Raw genomic sequence first — 24268 nt, 5'->3', positions numbered from 1 at the left:
TGTGGAAATGGTGAGAGATGCTTTGCATCCACTTTCTATGTAGATGCATGAGCACTTGGATGTGGCCTAGCATAGCTTTGTAATTAGAATCCAAGCTGTTATACAGGATTATGGCAGAAGCTATTTGCAAGAAGAAAGACACAGTGTCCACCGTGTCTATTCATCCGGCTGGAGGTAATCTCCAGTGATGCCCTCCTTAGATTTTTCCTTGGGGGTTTTCTTGGGTGTGGAATCTTTCTTATAGCCCGATTGACCCTGAGAATTTTTCTTTTCGTCCTTTTGGTCTTTGCTATTCGGAGCCCCTTATCTTGGTTGGATGATTGTTTGGTAGATGCCTACTGTTGCTGGGGCTTAGCACTAGACCGTACCTACTTGGGCTTACCTCCGTTCAGTATCAATTCCTGATTTTAAGCGAGGGTCAGTGCCCGTGCATAAGTCCAAGGCTCAAAGTTTCGGACTTGGTACCTAATGTTTTTGTCTAAACCTCTGATGAACTATTTCAGCTTGTCTTCTTTCAATATACCCAACTGCTGGGCCATGGTAATGACCTTGTTGGAATAGGTCAAGACAAGGGAACCACTCTAGTGAGTTTGTAAAACTCGTCCTTAAGATTGGTCATATACTATGGTGGAAGAAAACGGGCCTTGAGGTCAACCATAAAAGTAGCCCAGTCAAACTGATATTAGCCTATTAAGGGGTTTGTGTGAAGTTGAGACCAATGCTGCCAAGTAACAGCTTCCTAGTGAGTTGAGGTGCTGCCACATGGACTTTGTCATGTGGATCTGTGATTTTAGCTAATGGAAAATGTGCTTCAAACTGATGAATAAACTAAGTAACAACAGCATGATCGCACTTAGCATCATACTTACTCAAGTTTGGTGAAGTTCGGATGACGGTGGTGGTTGGGGTGGTGGTGGACGAAGGATTTGGAGCCATCTTGGGGAAGGATGCTAGAATTTGTACAATCGTCTCCTGATGCTTGATTTGCATAGCCTCCAAGTTGAGTCTTTGCTAGAACTCTCGGTCAACTTCTTCCCAACGGCGCTGGTCTTCCTCATACTTGCGTGTGGCTTCCTTATCCCTTTGTTCCTTCGTATGTCTCGTTTTTTTTTTCTCTCTTCAGCTTTTCTTCTTGCTTCTTCACGTCTTTTCTTCTTTGTTCCGGCGCAAACAAGTCAGCAAAACATACATCCTCAAGTTGCAGCTTGTTTATGGTCCATTCACCATCGCGTTGCTTTACACGCACTTTGGATTGCCTTTGACGAGAGACGTGTAATCCTTTGAAGAAAGCATTTGAGGAACAACCTTTATCAAGCAATGGTTTTTGTCAAGCTTTAACTTGCCATTTTTGAAGCTTTCTTTGGTCATTGATTTTCTACTCCTGGGCATTCAAACTTCTATGCTGGTTGATTTCTGTATATTATAAAGTACCAAGCAAAGAACCGTTCTTTCTTCTGCCACATTGTGGGACAAAGAAAGAAGGATTGCACTAAGTGCAAGCCGAAAAGTCTGCCAAGGCACCCACTTACTTAGTAGCAACCATAGTATCCACATCCACACCTCCACTAGCAGCCTCTAATGCCACTTAGCTATTGCCAACTTTGAGTTCGGTGCCACCAGTGGTATTTGATGATAAGCATGAGGGTGAGGCTAAGGAGAGAAGAAGGCTCTCATCCATGCCTATGGCATTGTGAGGGGACAACAGTTCATTGTCCTCTTCGACATGGGCAGTTCTCAGGATGCCATCTCTCCACAGTTCTAAGAATGCCATCTCTCCACAATTGGCAAACAAAATGAGTTGTACCTTGGTTCCTAATCATTTAGATGCGGACGGGTTTACATCTGGTCTACATACACATCTCTCTCAGAAAGCTCAGCAATTTGAGTTTCAGGTTCAGAAGGCAACAACCCAGCAAGATTCCATTGTCTCCCCTCTTTTAGGGTGTGACATAATCCTCGCGATCTAATGATTCAGACACTATGCACCCATTCCAAATTGGAGGTAGGACACTTTCACTATTGTTGAAGGTTTTTTTGAGCCCATCATGATTCATGTTGGAGTACTGGAAATACATTACCTGGGATACATCATTAGCTCATTAGATATTAGCCTCAACCCTGAAAAGTTACAAGCCATACTCAGTTGGGATATTCCAAAGAAAGCCCAAGAAATCCGCTCATTTGTGGGTCTGTCAAGCCTACAGTACGCATATGGACAAGGGCGTGAAGACTCGTCGCCAGAAAGTGTCCGTTACAGGCAAAGCTTTGGAGGCATTCTAGGCATTGAAGAAAGTTGCCTCTGAGTCACCAGTCTTGAAGTCGGCATCATGGAATGACCCTTTTCCAACAAGTGATTACCAATGCCAGTAACCTAGCCATTGGAGTTGTTCTACAACAAGATGGTAGGCCAGTGGCTTATTATAGCTACAAGTTGAATGCAGCCAAAACAAATTAGTTGGCAAATGACAAAGAGCTATTGGAGGGGATGACAGCGCTTAAGCATTGGAAATATTTCCTTTACGAAAGAGATTCCACAGTTAAGACAGATCATCATGCACTTAAAACGTTGCAAACCATGCCCAAAGCCCAATGGAGTGACAAGCAATCCAGATGGAGTCAATTGTTCAAACAGTTTGGGGGAATGATTGAATACGTCCCTAGTAAGAATAACCCCATTGCCGATGCTCTTAGTCATAAAGGCACAATTCAAACCTTGCAAGAGTCCACTGTGCTAGAAGTTCAAGAAAAAGACTTGGAAAGCATAAAGGCACAGTATACAAATTCAGAAGAATTCAGGACTTAGTATCAGTTGGCCCTCAGTTCAAAACCACGACACTACAATATGCAGGATGGCTGGTTGTTTTTCAAGAACCGCCTATGTGTATTCAAAGAAAAGCACCAAGTCCTTCTCCATGATGCCCATGATTCTCTTGTCAGAGGCCATAGAGGTATCAATAGTACACTGGAGAAGTTAAAGTGGTCATTTTATTGGCCCAAAATGCGATGGATGTGTCTACCAACATGTCCAAACATGTCAGATATGTCAAAAAGTGGAAGTTCCACGTACGAAACAGGCAAGATTACTTCAACCTTTGCCTATTCTAGAGAGACCTTTTCACGACATCAGTATGGACTTTGTAGGCTCTCTTCCAGCATTATCTAGATCTAGAAACACAGTGCATGACTATTCAGTAAGTTCTACAATGCTCTTTCCATGCAAGCAGACAACCACAACCAAGGACATAGCTCGCATGTTCATTCGGTCATGGTAACCCATTGGTGATTTGCCACGCACAATCACATCAGATAGAGATCCGAAGTTCACATCCCATTTTTGGAGAGCCTTGTTTAACAACTTTGGGACTAAGTTGCAGTTGTGCAGTGCATTCCATCCACAGACAGATGGCCAAACACACATAAATAATCAATTGGCCTTTGATGTTCTCAAATCATACTGCCATGGCGAGCAATCCAAATGGGAACAATATCTTCCATTGATACAGGAAATCCTAAATGATATTCACTCATCTAGTATTGGCTAGGCGCCGTATGAGGTAGCATTTGGTCGCCAGTTCTCATCTCTTTTGACGAGACAAGTATCACCATCCCTAGAGGCCAACAAGACTACTGAAACCTTTTCGGAAATCATTGAGTCAGTGAAGGAGCACCTTGCCAAAGCTCAAAAAGCTTATACCCGGCAAGCCAACAAATCCAGGCGAGACGTCAATTTTAAGGGGATTGAGCATATCTTCGGATCATGAAGCAACAGCTGAAGCAAGTGGGCAAGCATTGTCCCAAGCTTTCGTTCCATAGTTTCGCCCCTTTTTCAATCGTTCAGAAGTTGATGTCTCTTTGAAGTTAAAGTTACCGGAAAGTTGGACTATGCACATTGTCTTTCATGTTTCTTGGTTGAAGCCATATGTAGGTCCAACACTACAGGATGTATCAAAAGAACAACAACCAGATATGCTCGACGAAGCATAAGCCATAGAGCCAAAACTTCTCCTCCATAGATGGAAGCATGGTTCCGGTCCAAGAATCAAATAGTTCTATACGAAGTTCAAGGACCAAGGAACCCATGAAGTGGTATGGGTGGATGAAGAGTTCTTTCAGGAGTACCCCCAGTTATTGGAGGACTACTTGGAAGCCCTGAACTTGCCGCAAGCTAAGCAGACTCGGTCGAGGGACAATCAAACACGAGCTACATAAGTCAGTCTCTGACCCATAGAGGTTAGTCTGGAGTCAGTCCTCTTAACCCACCTGGAGAACCCCATCAGATAAGCGCATGCATCAATCAAACTTAGCTTAGGTCTTGCATTAAGGGCATTAGCGAGCATGGTGATGCCTATGGGCCAGCCATGGCTTCAGCAGTATTTAGCAGCCTGTTTAAGGGCTGTTTACAGCCCTGGACAGTGTTTAAAGCTAGCCAACAGCATAAGGAGCATGCTATGCTCTAGTAGACCAGCATATGTAGCAACCCAGCAGGTCGGGTATGATTAGGCAGTTGGCCAACAGCTATGGGCAATGGAACACAAGCATTGGCCGACAGCTTCATGTGTGCAGCAATATTATGCGCTAGCATTTAATGCTAATGTTAGCATTTTATTGTCCATATAAACAGGCCAACCAGCAGCTTACATCCATATATAAGCAATGGCCCAGTATTCAGCCAAAACCATCAATCATCAGTCAGGCATCAAGTCATCAAATCAGTCTTCATCCTCTCCAAGTGCATCTTGAAGTCCTCTTCAGCATTCAGCCAGCATATGTGCAATCCTACAGCTATCCTGGACTTGCATAAGTGGTCCACAAGAGCCTTCTACAGTGCCCTTGGATTGGTGGATTCTTAGCCAACATACGGTCTTCCTCGTCCTTGCGTTGGGTAGTCATAGATCTTGTTCTAAACCATTGTACAAAAGTTCTCCAAAGAAGTAACATAAGCAAATACTCCTACTTGCGAGGGGGGGGGGGGGGGGGCACGGCTTTAGCGGGTGTTTGGGACCCAATACTATGTCGTCTACTTTCTCTTCTCTCTCTCTCTCTACTCAATGAATGGATGCTAAAGATTTCACCAAAATAAAGGTTTAAAGAAGGCTTTGTTGTGTGTTACCACAATCAACTTCAGTGCATGCAACAAGTGGAGTGGGAGGGTTTTGAGCTACGGAAGACCTCGACCATCTGCAGAGAGAAGACAACTGCTGAAGAGAAGCATAGTGCAAGTGCCAGTAGCGAGTATGCCACAACGTAGTATCCTCCTGAGCTACCAAGGAATGATAGCTTTGAAGAAGTTTTAGCAAATGAGACTGTGACTCATTCAAAGAGCCACCAAAGTCCTTCAACCTATAAAGACCGCCTTCATGTACACCTTTGGCAACAATCTGCAAGGTGCTAGATGTCACCTTGACATTGGTGGCACCAAGCACTTTCATACATATTTCATAATCTTTCATCTCTTTTTTTTGCAATATACTTAATAATGTATATTTGATCTCGAGAATTGAATTGTCAAAGTAGACATCGTAGCCTTTCTCTGCAGTCCGAAACATTGAGAGTGAATTGGTAGAGAGCTTGGGAACATAAACGCGATGAAGTAAGGGAGGGAGAGACTAACGGAGCAAGTGCACGAGTGCTACCACTAGTCCGGGGTAGGGACACAATAGAAAAAATAGGGATGCAGCAAAAAAAATTTGCATTAAACTGCAGGGAGGGACGGAGGGAGGGTTGGGAAAAAAAGAAAATGGTAGCTCATAATCTTCCTATAGAGTGTAGAAGCAAGAGCCTGAGAACCTCAGCACTCTGATATCATGAGAGAATAGTTGAAGGTGGCAAGCAGAAGCGGAGGAGAGACTTGGAGCACCCAACAATGATCCAACAAATGAGCAAAAATGATGAATGAAATAGACGGCAAAAGGCCTATTCTTATATACATCATGAAGGGGCTGGTCGGCCAACATAAAAACCCATGACTGAGGACAAAGTGCACGACTAGGAAAAACGCCTGATGAAAGATGGAAAAAATACCCAAGAATATCATATAAATATACTGAATAAAAGGGGGCATAAAAGGAATCAAATGGGGGCTGGAGTTGATCATTCCAACAGATTTAGGCCATCATCATGTGGCCCATGCCAACCAACGTTCATGAGCTAAGAGGGTTTCTCGGCTTGATTGTGTTCTACATGAGATTCATGGAGCAATATGCCCACAAAACTAATGCTATGACTGATGCTACCAAGAAGGATCGTGCTTTTGTTTGGACACCCTTTGAGCAGACTTTCAACGGCTCAAGGATATCATGACTTCCGGGCCGGTTTTATGGCTTCCCAACGTGGATGAGTCCTTCACCATCTTTTGTGATGCGAGTGGAGGTGGTTTGGGAGCAATTTTGCAATAGCAAGGACATCCTATTGCGTATGAGAGCAAGAAGCTTCATGGCGTTGAAAGAACTCCAATACAGCACTTACAACCAAGAACTTCTTGCAGTGGTGCATGCACTTCGGAAGTGGCGGCACTACTTGATCGGAGCGGAATTTCGGATTCAGATGGATCATCAGTCCTTGAAGTATATTCTCACTCAATCTCGACTCTCATCAAGACTTGTCCCCTCGTCACCTTCAGTGGTGGCATTTTCTTCCTCAATTCACCTTTCAAATCAAGTATATCCCTCGGAAGGAGAAAGTGGTTGCAATTGCCTTGAGCAAAAGGCCACATCCTGTGACTGAGGTTGAGACTTGTGCCAATGACTTCTTTTTGCCGATGAAGGAGATGTATGCCTCAGATCACGATTCTGCAAAACCGTAGAGCAATTGTTTGCAAAGCATTGCTTCAAAGTACACCGTTAAGAACGGATGGTCGTACTATAAGGATTGCCTTTGTGTGGTTAAGGGTCGTTCCTATCGACACGTGCTCTTGCAGGAAGCACGTGATGCACCAACATCAAGGAATCGCAATGAGGGCCCAACTGTAGAGAAGATGACACGCTTATTCTTTTGGCCTCGCATGAAGCAAGATGTGCATCAGTTCGTGCGCCATTGCTAGGTTTGCCAGAAGTCAAAGCCTGATTTGCGGAAGGCAGCTAGACAGCTTCACCTTCTTCTAGTTCCCGACTTGCCTTGGGAGGACGTTTCCATGGATTTTGTGGTGGGTTTGCCGAAGAGTTGGAGGTTCTAGAATAATTGTATTTTCATTGTGGTGGACCTGACTATTCCAAATCATTAAAGTTTGGGCAATGATAAAACAAGGTAAAGAGACCCTATCGGCAACCTACCGGCTTAGCGAAAAAACACACTTGATCGCTTGAAAGACAGATGCGGATACACAAGAGGTAGCTCGCCTGTTTATCAAAGAGATTTTTCATCTTCACGGGTTTCGAAGGAGGATTGTTTCTGCTCGTGATCCGAAGTTCACAAGTGCTTTTTGGAAGGCACTCTTCTATGGATTAGGAACAAAACTGCAGTTTAGCATGGCCCTTCATCCTTAGACTGATGGGCAGACGGAACGCATGAACAAAACAATGATCACTATGCTTCGGTGTTTCTGCCAGGAGCACCAAACCTTTGTGGAAGGAATTCCTCCTCTCGTGGAACATGCCATCAATGATATGGTCCAGGCGTCAACAAAGAAGACGTCATTTGAGATAGTTTATGTGCATCTGATTGTCAACCCGATGACTCGAGCCTTGGAGACGGCTATAGGTCATTATGGCACACACCTGTTGCTGCAGGATATGGATCAACTCTTGCGAAAAGTTCGAGAGGAGATCTGAAACTCCCAAGCTAAACAGGTCAAGCAAGCAAATAAGCATCGACGGGAGAGCAACTTCAAGAAAGGGGGTTGGGTCTATTCGAAGATCCAAAAGCAGCAGCTTAAGCAATTTGGTGAAGTTCATTCGAAACTTGCTCTGAAGAAGAAGGGTCCAAGAAGCAATTGAGTGATGTGGTTTTCCGGTTAGAGATTCCAAGTCATTGGAAGATGCATCTTGTTTTTCACTCTAGCAACTTGGTTGAGTATCACGATCTTGCTTTGAGCACTCCCCCTATGAAGACAAGCTAGAAATCATGGATGATGGTGTCTCCAAGAGATATCAATGCTTGAACAGGTGGATCTACATCAGTACAAGCGTGGCACGCGATGCCAAAAACTCCAATTGCTCCTAAAGTTTAAAGGTTATCCTATGCAGCAGGCAGTGTGGTTTGACGAGGACCAGTTTTCGACCGAGTCATTATCACTTTTGGAGGCCTATAAGGACGCGATGCAGCTGAGGACATCCGCAAGCTTAGCGGGGGAGAATGTGATACTCCTGCAGGAGGTCTGCCAGACAAACCACCATTTCGGCAGCGGGCAAGCGGCGGTGACAGTGGCCGCGACAACAATGGCTGACGTGGCATCTGACCAATGCCAAGCAACACTCCGGTGACTCTGTGTGTGTGAGTGGTGCGTTGGGGCGATTCTCTTGCATTTGTGCTTGGTTACCATCTCCGGTGGTGAGCCCAAGCTCTTGGGGCCACTTGTAACGCATGTTTGTAAATAAGGATTCTTGCTTGTGTCTTCAATTCCGCTCTACAACATCCTTTCTCTGTGTAGACACTCGAGGGGAGAATCATTACACAGGTTCACTAGGGAGTTACCAGGGGAACTATCTCCAAACACTAAGGAATTACTAGGGTTTAGGTTAATTAAGAATTAATAAGAGGGTTAATGGTTGAGTTTATGTGCATAAAATTTGTGTATTGTAATTCTTCCTCTCGAGTGCTTTCTTTGGCCTCCTCACGCTTGGCCCAAAACTATCTGTCTTCTACCTACCTACTTGGCTCTTTGCCAGCTTTCTTCTGCTTGAGATGCTTCTTTATCAACTTCAACTAAGCCGCTTGTTACTCCATCTACATATGATGTTGCAGCTGCATCATGTGCTTGATCATCTTGCACACGAGGGACATGGATGGCATTGGTGGCAATTGAAAGACCAGATTTAATAGGATGTTGTGCAGCTGCTGCACTTGAGGCCGGTAAGTTTTTATGTTGCCTAAAACATGGGGAGGAAAATTTGTGGCTGAAGATTTGACTTCTGCTAGTACATTTATGAAAGAAGATGGTGAGCAATTAAGCAAACAGATGGGCATGGACAGCACCCCATATATTGATGTATGGCATGCCGGGAAAGACATGACTAGGGAGAGGCCTCTCCTCCTCAAATTCAAGGATGCTCTTACTCACCAAGCCTCATAACCAATCAGGCTGCCTGGAATGGCACCAAAGATCTACATAGGGGATGATCTCGCTCAGCCTGTCTATGCTGGATTGACCTATGCGAGACATTATGCAATGAGTCTATCTCAGCTGCTTCCCATAGCCTACCATTTTTCCAGTTCCACACTTTTATCAAATATGCCTTTTCCTGGCAGTTGTATCAGGCCACTAGTTCCTCTTTAGCCACATGTTATAGCTAGTTGTTTTTCAGTTTATGCTTTTCATTTTCTACTTAGGACATTTAGTTTCCTTGCGTTTTGGATGTATTGGTACTTTTGTCTCATAGGCCACTTTGGCCTCTTATAGACGTTAATCTCTCTCTCTTTTGCAAACGTTAATATATCTTTCTTTCTTCTTCAGTCTTTCTCGCTTCCCCGACACCGGTATGCACGACTTGCTTTAGAGTCCTCTCATCAGCTAGCCATGGAGGGAGACACTTCATGTTGGTATGCGCAGATAGCATCCTGGTTTGAGCTCTCCACGGGTTCAGTTTAGACAGACTTCCACCCTTCCAGTACTCTCTGGAGGCACCCTCTCTCACCTTGACACATTCTGAGATTAGTAGTCATCAGACAGGACCTCATTCAGATGGACACTAGGAGGACATGGCTAGAGCCCTCATAGGAGTTGGGGACGAAGATGGCATATAGAGACCATCTTCTCCGCACCACTGAGGATGGCTTTATACTTAGACCAAGCTACATGGATACCCATCTGTCTCATGGATTGAGGTGCGCCATTGGGCAGATCCGCACCTCTTCACATCAGTTAGAGATAGAGACAGGCAGATTTAGAGGCATACCTCCAGGGGACAGGATTTGTCAGATTTGTTGGATAGAGCCAGAGACGGAGGAGCACTACATCTGTCGCTGCATAGCATATTATGAGATTTGAGGGCGCTACCATTGCCTTTTGAGAGAGGGATTTGGACCAATGGCTAGAGTCATGGACTATTGTGATCAGCGATGCTTGGGTTTTTATCTCCTGGAGATCCGCAGGCTCAGAGAGTCCATTATCAGGAGAGCAAACGCCCGACTGGCAGGGAGTCCACACAGAGACAGATTACTGACTTCTTTAGAGGGACTACCCGGGAGGACACACAGCCGACAGCCCAACAGTGGGCACCCCATGGGACTCTAGTTGAGAGAGCTATGCAGTTGGGTAGATCTAGATGCCCGGGGGTTCGCGGATCCTCACATCGAAGAGGGTGCCTACACCGGAGGATTCAGAGCATCATTGCGAGGCATCGGGCTCATCCGCCCAGGCATCTCACTATGGCAGATATCCACGCCATCCGGCAGAGACCCATGCTAGAGCTCCTAGGATGATTACGACTCCAGCCATATACTGTTGTACTCATTGTCACTTTTGTACTCCCCCATATTCATGTATTCAGGTATCCATGTACTCATGTACCCCATTTTGACTAGTAGCATTAGCTTTCCCTCTACGTATTGTGGGGCTATCTCTTTTCTTTTCCAGACAGTGTATCAGATGTCACATGGTTGTAACTTTGGTCTCATAGGTCACTTTGGCCTTTTGAAGACGTTAATATAAACATTTCATTTCATTCATTTCATCTCTCTCTCTCTCTCTCTCTCTCTCTCTCTCTCTCTCTCTCATAATTTCAGTTTTGGTGTTCTCTCCATATCAACTAAAAGATTCCATAAGCTTCCACATGTAACATTGGTATCAGAGCTTTAAAATTGATCGCCTTCTCCAAAGTTCGTAAAAAAAGGAATTGTGTGGATGGTTAATTTTTTCTGTAGGGCAACCTATAAGTAACAATCCCACACATAGTGGATGGTTTACTTGCATTTTGGAAGAATCCCAAATGCTCCCACTAAGGACAAGGAAGAGGAGATTCAAGAGATGGGAGTCTAGTGCATCCAAAGATGTGCCCTCTACATCGATTAACACTAATACGACGACTCCTCCCACAGTAGTTACTTCTGCACCATAACATCTTGTGCTGACTCCCACAGTGATAACACAGGAGGAGTACAATCATCAAGTAGCAGAGGCCATGGCCAAGGTCTTGGCACAACTGCCTCCACCTTCTTCACTCTATAACCACCATCTTCTTCACAACCAGAACCTGGTGCACAACCCCAACCCACTTTTGACTGCAAAACGAGTATGAGCTTCAAATGAAGCAACTTCACATGCAATTGGACATTACCCTGGAGAGTAATCTTGAGAGAACCCGAATGTAGGAGAAGCCGTGTCAAAAGATTTTGGAAGCTCAACTCCAGGTAGAAGAGAACCGACGAAGGGACCAACAATAGGCAGAAGAGTACCGACAAAGAGAAGACGATCAATGAAGACAAGAAGAGAACGAGACCTTTCTCTTTGCTTTGAACAATCTTTTATTTCCTTGGTCTTGCGGGGCATTTATTTTCTCTCTCACAACGGGAATTTTACCCCTCTTTTTCCATGTCTTTCTTCTTTTTACCCTAGGGAAACAACCTTTCACTTTCACCTTGCGCCTTTTCTCAAATGAAGATCTAGTGGATAGAAAGGGCAGGAATTGGAAGCCTATTATAGGCTAGATTTGTCCAAGGTATTGTTGAGTCTAAGGTTTATAGGAAACTCTTTGACTCTATGATGCAGGATGTGTTGTATCTTCTAATACTTATTCCGTGACACCCTTGCAGTACAAGGGGAAGAACAGATTTTTTTTTGAGGGTCCTTGTGATTGTAGGCTACCAAGGACTGATGAGAAGGAATGATAACATGAAGTTGGATAATGATGTGTGCTTTCCAAACTTTTGCCGGCACGATTGCCATGGTTGTCATGATTGACATAGCCTACACCTTTAGATTCAGGGATGACGTCGGTTACTCCTGGATAGATTGTCCACCATGACCATGTTAGATACCAATCTGAAATCAATTGACGAAGGAGTTTCAACAAGGCTGTTACTTCAATGGCAACTAAGGTTTGTCATAGCAAAGTGCTAATGACTAGCGAAAAGTGACTATTGGTAGTTGCTATTATGTACGAACATTGATCTTGCCTATTTTGAAATTACCGATCTTACCTTAGTTCCACAATTTGGTTCCCATGATCTTATTTGTTATTCAAAGAGATCATGGAGGTGATTGGGCACATGTTTTCCTGAGTGCACAATTTGGTCTCAAGGACGCATAGTTTTGTGCATCCTCTACCAAATTTTTACAGCTTTATGCTGCGATTTCATTGTGGTTTAATATTTCGTGGTTGATCTTGTGATTCAGATGAGTCCAAGCCACAGGAAGTACACATCTTGAATCCCATTAGGATTTTCACCTGCATGATTTGATACATTGGTGTGATTTCTCCGTAATCCCATGCAATCCCTAACAGTTATCAGCATGTGGAGGGTGGGCCGTAGTGCCAATTGATTGTCCTTGAGGTGCACTAGTTAAATGTGCCAATTGAGGTTCTACATAATAGTTATTCCTTTCCAAGACCAAATGATGAAGGATGAACCGTTTGATATCGTAATAGTTTAAACCAAGCATCGTACAATTGAGGAGGAGGATGTCTATCCACGATACCTTTAGCCCACCTTTACAACGAACGTTGGATGATCTTTCGCATGACTAATAAGTACATTTATTGTATGCCTTCTCACAAGAGATTCTTTGATAGCAGGTTTTTTTATGTGCATTCCGGATGTGCACCTTAGCCTCATCTCAATATTTTTAGACAAGAGACGCTATAGCTTTTGTACGTGAGAAGACGCTCTTTGACGAGACTTAACCATCAAAGTCTCTTGGATGGGGCATGTACATTGGAGTGGGTAGACACAAAGGCTCAGCGCGATTGGGAGGCTTTGTTGTGTTAGGATTTATTGTTTCTTATGAGAAGCAATATGATACTGTTCTGGGTAACATTTTGAATTTTCTAGGACTTTTCTCTTGAGAGTTGGACAGTTGTCCACAAGGTCCTTTGATTGGCATCATTAAAACCGGGCTGGACATATTATTATTTTGGGCATGGACAGGTGGACAAAAGGAGGCGCCTACATGAAACTTGGGCAACAAGCCTAGGAAAAGCACAAAAGTTTATATTTTGGGCTAAAACTTGGCCAACAAGCTGGAAAAAGCATAAAAGTTGATATTTTGGGTAACCCAGGTCTCAGCCACTTTTGGCAAAAAGGAAAAGCACAAGGCCAAAATAAGAGCTGGTCGACTTTATAAAAGCTGGGAGGTGTTTCTCCTTGGAACATCAGCAAGCGCTCGTACTTTCTGGCCGGCAGCATCTCTCCCTCTCTTCAGCGCTTCCTTACAGTGGACTGTTCTCTCCCTTTCAGGGCTGGTCGGCTGCTACAGTTCACTCTCTCTCTCCTGCTGTGTGCTGGTCGTGCAGTTGAGCTGCAAGCTGCACTTCTCTAGGGTGGTCAACGGAGACCTTTTCTCCACAAGATTCTGGCTGTCTGCTGTCCGTACAGCAACAGTACAGTTCAGCTTCCGTACAGCTGCAGTATCATCAGCCACACGTGTGGGGTTCTCAGCTGTTGTTTTGCTCTCAGATTTGGCCATACAGTGGGCTGAGATAGAGGCTTATTCTGGGACTGTTTTGGAGGAATCTGGGACAGTTTTGAGAGCTTTTCTGGGGGTGATTTGAGGCTCTGTTTTGGGGCTGCTTTGGCACGGAGTTTGGGGCTGCTTTGGCACGGAGTTAGGGGCTGTTTTTGGCTCCGTGCCGGGCTGTTTCATGGACTGTTTATGACCTGATTCATGGGACTGTTTTGAGACAGTTTTTCAGATGGCTTTTGGTGCTGTGTTTTATCTTGGCAATGAATAGAAATTTGGGCAAGAGATTTGCTGATGCTTTGTGGAAAATCGGGTGTTGTATGCACCCACACCTTGGTTTATTATAAAAGCTTCTCTCTCAATAAAGAAGTTCCTGGGGGGCAGCTGTTCCGGCTCAATGTGCTGTTTGTTCATATTTCTGTTGTGTGTTCTCGGTCTAAATACTTGAAAAGTATTGTCTTTCTGTTCCGGGTCTCCGCTATTAGTTACAAAAACACTCTGTTTTGTCACTAGTATGGTGAAGCTTTTGCTAGTTCTCAATGACTCGAAAACCGATAGGCATGTTGATTCGGTTAGCTGACGCACGCACGTATCATATATTTTTAGAGACATGTTATCAAAGCACGTATCGTTGATATTGAGATCAGTTGATTCCTCGGGTTGATTTATTCTTCCGAGGTGATACCGTTTGTGTGCCAGATGTTGTTTAGGGAAATGCTAGCAACTTTATTATTATACCTCTAGGAACATTTTGGGTCCGCAAACTAGTATGTGATGGATTTGTAAAACGTATATGGGGCATATCTTGGTGGCATGGGATGCTAGGATCTTCCACATGTGCAGTTTTTACTCACCCTTGATAAGACATATGTTTTACCCTCTGGTGCGGCAAATATCCAAGACTATGTGGTAATGTGTTGACTAGTGGGATTATTCTAGATCTACCTGCTCCTAGTAAAGCACACTATTTTGTTAAGCACGATGATTGCCTTGACCTAGTGATTGAAAGAAACCGAAAGTTCTAGACACTTCAGCTAGTCAATGATTCACTAGGTTGCATTCCTACTTGTGATGATTGTCCTCAATTTATCAGTAGAGGCAGCAAAGAGGATCTATCAAATCTTGCTAGAATATTGAACACATTCCACACCAAGAGACCATTTGATTGGTCGGAACTGCTTATGATGATGCTAAGCATATGATTGATGGCGATAGCTAGGTTATGTTTAGTACGGGTTTTGGTAACCCAGATTTCCCTTACTATAGAGCTTGAAGGCATAAATCTAGGTGCAACTAGCCTTGGGCAAGGGCCAATGACCTACTGTATAGTCATTGCATGATGTGCACTGACAACTATTAGCTTGCACTAGAGGGTTTTATCAATCGTGTTCTAGTTTGAACACAATCCTGACATGTTTTATTAGTGGTGTTATGTTTTGAACACAATCCTAACGTGCACATTCTGTAGTGTTACTCATGATGAGAGTGCACAGATAAGTGAGAGTTATATGATTCTCGCATAGGGAAGTATTTTTTGTATCACCCTCGCTTTGATGGTGGGCAAACACAAAGGATGAACCAGATTCTGGAGGTTATGCATCGTGCATGTCTTCAGACAACCATCTGATTTGGAGGATATGCATCGTGCATTCTTCAAGCGACCATCCGATTGAGAGAGGCACATCACCATGTTGAGTTCCAATTTGCCTATACTAGTGCTAAGCATTTGGCTATTGGTTACAATTCATTTATGTTTATGTACGAATATCAACCTAATCAGTGACCTTAGGACTTGAGGATATTCAAATTGATCACATTAGAAATTTCTTGGCTGATATGCAAGAAATGCTAGTATGTGCTAGTGATGCTATCACGATTGCTCACAATAGGGCATGGTTTACGCTAATAGTAAGCGTAAATCCAGGAAAGTCTAGCCATATCAGACAATTGACTCCAAGATCAGGTTCACACATGTCTAATCTTTCAACATAGTTACTTACATACAAACCAGCTTAATCACAAGCCAATGTTCCTACATGACTGTCTCGGTGGAACAACAAATCAAGGTCATGAGGAACCCAACAGCTCCTCAATCTCCAACTCCCACAAAATTGAATAACCCAAAATCACGGGGACAATTCTCGTAGCTAATCATATTACCTATCCATATCAAGATTGTGTAATTCATCGTACCTAAGAGATAATTTTGCAACCTTCCTTGTCGGCAATGTCTCATAACCTTTGGGTACTCTCAAATACACAAGCATTCCCTCTGAAAACTCCTTTGGTGTAGTGTTGGCTAGGGGGCTTCGGTGAGAAACCCCTTGTATCTAGACATGACCCACCCTTAATTTGAATTGGATCTCATGACTGTGGCTGGGTGGTGGCTAACCCATGGGCCGGATGGGGTTAGGTATGGCCATTGGATCTTATAAATGTTTTTTAGTATTTTAGACTTCACCATAGCTTAATAATAAGTCCTGGAGTATTCCTCCTCAATTTTTATGTTGGTGGTTACTTGCTTGTTGAGCCTCGGGAAGGCGCCGAGTAACTAGCCTTCATAGAGGTTGTAGAGAAAATACCTAGGATTGGTGATAATACGGATGCTAACCACAAGGTAAGTTGGGCTAATATGGGGTTAGGGGACCCTTAGGATTAGTGCAGTAGGTTATGATTACTTGGGCTAAGGTGTTTATAAATGTTATCCTATAAGTTATAGCTACTTATGAGTCTGTGACTACTTATAGGTTGACTGGAGTTCTATAAGTGGGATGACCCTTGAATGGGGATATTCGATTATACTCTCTTGGAGAGTGCTGCTAGATGACAAGAAGCATGTGACTCGGCCTGGGACACGGTCCACGCAAGCCTTAGCCCTTGGGCTCAGGGGTGGTCTATGGATTTAGACCTACGTTTGGGAGGTGAGCTAGCCTACACCCCTTCGATTTGGTACTAATCATACTTGTTTTGTGTTTAGGAGATCTTGGGGATCTTACACCACGTTGCTAGACATGCCCACTTCTCACTTACTTCAGTATATAGGCTAGTAGTTTGGCACTCGTATGAGTAGAAGGTTTTGGCACTACTAAGAGTAGAAGGTTTTGGGACTAGTATGAGTACTAGCATTAAGTCTGAGACCTGTGGCGCCGAATTGGTCATTCAAAGCACTAAGTTTGTGCACGACTTTATGATCACTCCTCTCATAGGAGCAAGCATAATCCTCCAAATTCAATGGTTTCACGAGTTTCACCCATGATTGACTAGGAATCTAATACATTCCTCATTACGAAATGTGTCGAAGACCCAAGTCACAATTAAGTGTGAGCCTGAAATTCCAAATTTTCTAGTGATTTCGCATCTTCATGTGAAGCAGGAAACACCTAAGCTTTCTCCATCACAACCTAAGGATCACAAATCGACTTGATACAACGCATGGAGCCACCCAATAAATTCCCCTACTGCCTCAGTGCATCTATGGAGGCAAACCTGGACCACCACTATGGAGGAATTATTGCGCTCTAGATGTATTCACTCCAATGCGTCACTTTTTGCTCACAATTGTGTGGACTATCATGCGCTCAACAAGATGACAATTAAGCACAAATTCCCTATGCCACACGTAGACTATATTTTGGAACGGCTTAATGGCACTCAAGTCTTTTTGAAGATTGACCTCAAAAGTGGGTTATCCCATTCCGGATCGAGGAGGGGGAGCACCCCAAGGCAACTTATTGAATGGGCTCACTATGAGTTTGTGGTTACGCCCTTCAGATTGATCAGCGCCCCACCCACATTTAACCGAATGATGATGCACGTATTCAAGCTCTTAATAGGTAAGTGTGTCTTTATATTTTTGAACGGCATACTCGTATTTTTAGCTACCATTGATTAACATGAGGACAATGTAGATAGCAAGTGTTTAAGTTGCTGGAAAGGAATGAGTTCTTCAATCAATGATAAGAAATTAGAGTTTGTCGAGGTGTTCACTACTTTGATTACATCATTAGCCAGGAGGGTATTAAGTTGGACTCTGCAAGGTCGTTGACATACTCAATTGGGAAGCCCCACTTAGAACCTTCAATGTGTATTCTTTCGTAAGGATTTGCCAAGCACATTAGACATGCACACATCCATCATTTTTCTAACCTCTCAACAACCCTCACGGACTTGCTGAAGGGAGTTAAAACCCAAAGGCAACGCACCAAGATGACACATCCATCACTTTTCTAACCTCTCAACAACCATCACGGACTTGCTGAAGGGAGTTAAAACACAGAGGCAACGCATCAAGATGACACCAACTGGATTGCAAGCTTTTCAAACCCTCAAGAAGGCATTAGCAGAGGCACCCTTTCTATCACTCGCCTCGTGGGACAATCAGTTTATGGTTATTACCAACGTGAGTAACATCGCAGTAGGAACTGTTTTACAACGGATAGGACATCCGATAGCATATATGAGCAGAAGCTCGCTGCTCGGTACAGCTAAGAGAAACTACTCAATTTATGATACAGAGCTCCTAGTCGCGATCCAAGCCCTTAAACATCGGAAACATTTTCCTCATGGGCACGACATTATTGTTCGCTCTGATCACCAACTCGCTTAAATGGTTAAAGACTATGCCTAGTGAGCAATGGAGTGAATGCCAACACCGTTGAAGCCAGATTTTCTGGCAATTTGGCGGCATGATTGAGTGTCTTCCAAGCAAAGCCAAACACGTGGCTAACGCATTCAGCAGAAAAGGGCAGGTTTCAACTATCCATACCACACTTCTCCAACTTCAGGGACATGGAGTAGAGGACATGAAGCACTAGTACACCGACTGCAAGGAGTTTGGCACAATATGGACATGGGCATTGGAAGCCACGGGTCCTTATCATTTCATCATACAGTATGGTTGGCTCTTTTACAAAGACCAACTCTCTGTGTTGAAAACATTTCAGGCACAGCTCCATGATATGCAAGACAAATCTGTGTGGTGTCTGTTAGGACTGGACCGGACAGGGCCGCGTTCTAAAGGATCCCACCCTTCAGCCACCTAGCCACTCCAAGGGTCAAGGCACACGCATGGGGATTCCTTGAAACTATGGTTATTCCAGCCCATATACCCCTTATAGGGTTATTTTTTACTGGCATATGGGGTTAGCACACCAAGGACTGCCACGTGTCTAGAGGAGGAGGAGGATTCCTTTCCAACACCTTCCCCCTTCCCAAAAAGCGGAACCATCAGACGAGCTGCCTGCCGGGGCGACACACACATGGCCACAATACGGAATTGGGCGCCCACATTCATATGGGATTAACACACCAAGGACTGCCATGTGTCTAGAGGATAGTGATGATTCCTTTCCAACAGTGTCCTGCAGTCCCCTAGTGCATTGTTGCAACTATCTATCCCTATAATGTTGAACATCTTGTGCAGGTTAAGAGCCATGCATCTTTATTCCTCACCTGCAGCCTTCTCTGAAGTGACAATGATAACACCCTCAAATCTCATAGTATGCTGGACAACATTGGAGTGAGACCCTCAATGCAGTGAACATGATAGCCCAAATAATTACCTACTTCATATCAAGTTGCCTCAATCTACTAATGAATCACACCTTTGAAAGAATTTAAAAGCAACAATAAAGGCTTTGGGAGACGTAGACAGCCTTTTATAAGTTCCATGATGTAAGGAGTCCAAGGGAAGGAAAAAAGACCTTACATACATATGATACGTTAGAAAAGAAGAAACAAGTGAGTGAAAAGGGACCCAAAAAAAAAAGACCTTACATACATATGATACGAAGAAACAAGTGAGTGAAAAGGGACCCAAAAAAGGACCTTACATACATATAATACGTTAGAAAAGAAGAAACGAGTAAGTATCATTAGAAAATAAAAGCCAGAGACACATCTGCAGATCGGACTTTTATTTTAGGCTTTATATCTTTTCAGCAGGCATGCCCATCACAGTTATCTGGTTAAAGCTACAAAACATAGGCAAGAACAAAAATTAGACGCATGCTGACATATCAAGTCAACCATAAAAATATGTGCAAAGGGAGAGCACTCATTGGGATGCAACATGGGCAAGAAACTACAACTAGAAACATGTCATCATTTACCATATTTACCTGATGTAGTAAGGAAATTTGTCAAACGTGTCTGTTATATTCTCGCATGAAAGCCATTGTTTTCCTAGGTTCCTTATCAACTTCCCTTTTAATAACTGCAGTCTATCAAAATCTTCTAGTTTCTTGGCAGAACCTGTATCAGCTGGCACCTTTGTCCTCTGAGACCATTTCTTGATGTTCCTCTTTATGACTGGATTCTTCAATTCCTTCTTCTTTTCCTCTGAATCAGGGTGTATATTCTGGGAATGCTGTCGCCGTTCCGAGTTGTCCACCTCAGAGCTCTGGTCATGAACGATCTCTGTTTGGCAACTTTTTGATATTGCACTTGCCTCTAGTGACTTTTTCCCTGGCTTTCCCAGGGTACACCCATTCTCTTTGCCATCCTTATTGTGACCTAAACCTAAGGAAGTGGTCTTCTTTTTCTCTACGTTTTCCTTCTCGTCAGATTTGCCACTAAACAGTCTTGCATATCTGACAATAGTAACAGCATTGGTTCTCTTGATCCCGTCTGCTAAGGGCTTACTAGACCTAATTATCCACTTCCTCTGCAATTGTATGGGTAAGTAATGAATGTTGGAGGGAAAAAACTCTTTACGATGCTTGGTGTGATGTTCTGTAAGCCAGCGTCGACCTCTTGCACCAAAACTGTTGAATGCATTGAGACCTTTTGAGTTTCCAGGTTCTCTTTTTGGTGACAGGACCCTGAATGGATACGGAACTTGTTTATGGAGTTGTTTTAAGAAAACAGGGTTTGTCCTGATAGCAGACTTGTACATGGCGCCACTAAAAAAGCAACCAGACCTAGCTTTTTTTTAGAATAGATCATGGGAAGGCATAACATGTCAATTGTTGAGATCCTCGCTCTTGTATGGTGTTCGTGTATGCCGCCTGACTGCTAGTTGCCTGCTGAGAGACCTGCTCTTGTATGGTGCATACAACTGGGTTCTCTTGCACAAGCTGCACAGAAGCTGCAGCCTACCATAACTGATCAGTAGGTCAAGCCATGAACAGTACCAGACGCTTCATCCTTGCAGGTTGATGTGATTCTCCAAGACAACATTAAACCTTCCATTGAAGAGCATATGTAACTGGCATTCCTGAAGACTTGGCCAGCATGTGGGAATAATCAGTCATCACCAGCACTTCCAAAGACACTACATGATGTTGCAATACTCGATACTAATAAAATTCATGCTTTTTTCCCCCAAAAAAAAAAAACCCATATTTTTTACTTTAGAGTAAGTGCTTCTATTTTACAAATACGCCCATTATCCTCCTTATGAAACACAGAGGAAACATAAAAATCATTTTATTCTTTTGAAAGATTTGTTGAGAAAAAATGATGCACGCTCGGTGTGGGCAGGACTGCTGTTTCTTATTAGTTTTTAAATCGTAGAATCCAATCCCACCTCACTGCTGAATTTCTGTTTATCTAAACAATTAATATACATTGCTTGCGAAATGCAATGCATGAAGGGACTGCATTTTCCAGAATATGAGCTTGATGGAAAACATTTACCACGAGAAAAAAAAAAAAAAAGCGGGTCTGCAAAGGATTAAAATGCAAAACCTAGATTTTGTTGACAGTTTTTAATTCAGCCAAAAAAAAAAAGGGAGAAAATCCAGAGCTTACCTTTAGCAGGAAGAGAGAATACAGAGCCAGAGAAAAGAGAGACTGGAAGATCCGATGTTAAAGACTTTGATTTCAAAAGAAGAAACTCCCCTCTTCAATGCTACCCTGCATAATGTCGCGCCCTAAATAATAATGCTCACATACAATTCATGAATTTTCTTTATTGGGTAATTCCAAAAAAATGTCATAGGTAAAAGATTGTTTTTGGAGTTTTCCATGGCCCATGATTGACAAAGGGGAAAAATTATAGCCTTATATTATATTTGAGATAAATGGACAGAAATCCCATGACAGAAAGGTAGAGTTTCATCTTCAATACACAAATTAAAAGATTTAAACCTAATGAGTCTATGGGCCCATCATAGAAAGTATATATGCATCACCATGAGGTGAGGTTCAGATTCAGCTTTCTTAATTCCCTATTTAGGGCTTACCCTTCTTAAATTACTGCATTTTTTGCTCCTTTAAAGTTCGACATGTGCCAATGTAAGTTCCTCTAATATTTAAAAGACTTGTAGGGTATTTGAGGATTGCAAGTCTTTGCTCTCTTGAGTCAAAACTGAGGTTGCATGGATATTACAAATGCTAGTAAAATTGAGAGAGAGAGAGAGAGAGAGAGAGAGAGAGAGAGAGAGAGAGAGAGAGAGAGGGACTTCTAGTTGTTGCACAAGAAATTACCCTTGAGCCTTTATCTGTTCCAATGAGGGTATGTAACCCCCAAAGGACCATGCCAACATCAACCAAGAAGCCCCATTCAAAAGGTTGTTGGTGCATTATACAAACTGGAAGAACAAGCCCCATTATCCACCAAAAACGAATACACTCAATACAAATGGAATAAAAGCATGAGAAGGAGTAACCATAAGGAGGAACAAATTGACAAGAAAGTATAGGGACCAATATAGGAACTAGCCTAGAAATCCAAGGTGTATAAATGGACCTATAATCTAATACATAAAGGTAGTATCAGAAAGATCTTGAGCTAGAGGAGCACTAGTGTGCATCTTGTAAAACCCAAGTTCTCTTTGTTTTTCTTCTTGTGTGGTATTCAACTACAATTATTTACTTTTTTATGATGGTTTGATATGGCATCCTTGGGAATGGCTTCTAGCCCATCGTTTTTTCAAGGTCTATAATTTGATAGATCCTAAAGCAAATCCTTTCTTTTTCAAACTCAAACTCTCCTCTCCCCTATGCCATTTGAGGGAAGTTTGTCTAGGTATTGGAGACCCTATTGTCCTTCTTCTTTCTAAGGATGAAGTCCAACTACTCCGCAATCATCCAACAACCAAGGCCCTCATTCTCAAGGTACAAGTCATTGGCATTCTATCCACACTACTCACTTTGCTAGGCGGTTGTGAGGTGGAAAGACTTCCCCCTTCCCCCTGCACAGCTCTCTAATTTTCTTAATGTTGAGGCATGCTTTCCACATGGTCAAATTTTCATCAAAAGAAGATGGTATGGGTGTCCTCTAGGGGTAAACTGAGCTATCAATCATGGATAAGTGTGAAGTACCCTTCACTTGTCATTTTGTATAAAATTTAATTCCTCTCATTCATAGAGGCTTCACTTGCTTACGCTCAAATTGAGAGCTCGTTTCCCTTTTCTAATCTTATTCTTTAGTTGTGCCACTCTCTATTGTGGTATTTCATTGAATTACAAGTTCCAACGGTGTGAAAGTTACCTAGCTCTCACGAGCTCCTACTATTAGAACTCATAAAAGATTTGTTGCCATGTCTTAATAATGAAGCTCTATGTGATGTGTGATAAACATGCATAGGATATCCTAAGTGATAAGGTAAATCTATAGAGATTGAATCTATATGTTATGTGTGATAAACATGCGTGGGATATATCTTGAGTGATAAGGTAAACCTAGTTGTCAAAGCCTTTATGTTGAGTGGAGTGAAAAAAGGAAATGGTAAGTGAGTTGAGAGAATATATTTATCGAGGATAGTTGAGAAACCAATAAGAGATTGTGAAAGCTTTAAAAAGCAAAAACATGTGCAATCTCTCACTAATGTTTCCATTAAGGTAGCAAAAAAATGGATTAAAAAGCAAAAATATGGGGATGGGCACAGAGTGGGCTTTTTTTAACAACCAATCTCTCTCTATACCCATGTCTTCTCTTCTCCCTACTCCTCTTCCCACTCCCAGCCTAGCCAGGCCACTACCTCCCCCCTCCGACCCGTTGCAACCAACTCCTCTCTCTTTCCCTCTCTCTCATGCCCCCCCCCTCTCTCTCTCTCTCTCTCTCTATATATATATATATATATATATATATATATTATGGGCTACCACACCACCAAGAGAGAACTCTACACATTCACCTATTGGGTGAGCTCCACCTCCACACTGTCACCATGGAGTCGCTCACACCTTTGCATAGGGCAATCACTCTCTCTCTCACTCTCTCACACAAGCATGAATCATACAAGCATAAAAGAGGCACAATGCTAGAATGCTCTCTCCTTCAATCTCTCTCAAGACACAAAGGGAGAGCTCTAAATAGCACAAAGGGGATTGTGTCTCTTCATTTATGAGAAAATGCCTTATATATAATTGGCCCTTATTCACACTCGGGCGCCCAAAACTTACTTAAACGAGGCCTTGGGTGACAATATCTCATAATGTACAACTTTTCTAGTGCCGTTTCATGACACTTATTTAATGTCCTGGTAAAAATTTCTTCTGGATTGGAGCTTTTTAAGTGTTTGTCTGAAAGCTAAATGGGATCTCCAAAAA

The 24268-nt window shown here is 43.0% G+C and overlaps 1 protein-coding gene across 2 annotated transcripts in view; it reads right to left on the bottom strand.

Annotated features, from left to right (window-relative positions):
* Positions 1–21657, bottom strand: part of LOC147642319 (uncharacterized) — a 151304-nt gene extending 129647 nt beyond the window's left edge. The window contains exons 1-2 of one of the 2 annotated variants that reach the window (XM_086805100.1): positions 21524–21657; positions 19891–20987 (exon numbers count right to left, since the gene is read on the bottom strand). In XM_086805100.1, the coding sequence (XP_086661226.1) occupies positions 19891–20666 (776 nt within the window). In that variant the 5' untranslated portion in view covers positions 20667–20987; positions 21524–21657. Of the gene's footprint in view, positions 1–19890; positions 20995–21523 lie in introns of both variants that reach the window. The other variant, XM_086805108.1, reaches the window with a different exon arrangement.
* Positions 21658–24268: the final 2611 nt, after the last annotated feature.

Source organism: Cibotium barometz, chromosome 1 (genome assembly GCF_041138505.1).
Source record: "Cibotium barometz isolate CiBa-2024 chromosome 1, ASM4113850v1, whole genome shotgun sequence".
In the NCBI taxonomy this organism is placed as follows: domain Eukaryota; kingdom Viridiplantae; phylum Streptophyta; class Polypodiopsida; order Cyatheales; family Cibotiaceae; genus Cibotium; species Cibotium barometz.
The sequence above is the reverse complement of the archived record's forward strand: the minus strand, read 5'-3'. Positions and strand labels throughout refer to the sequence as shown.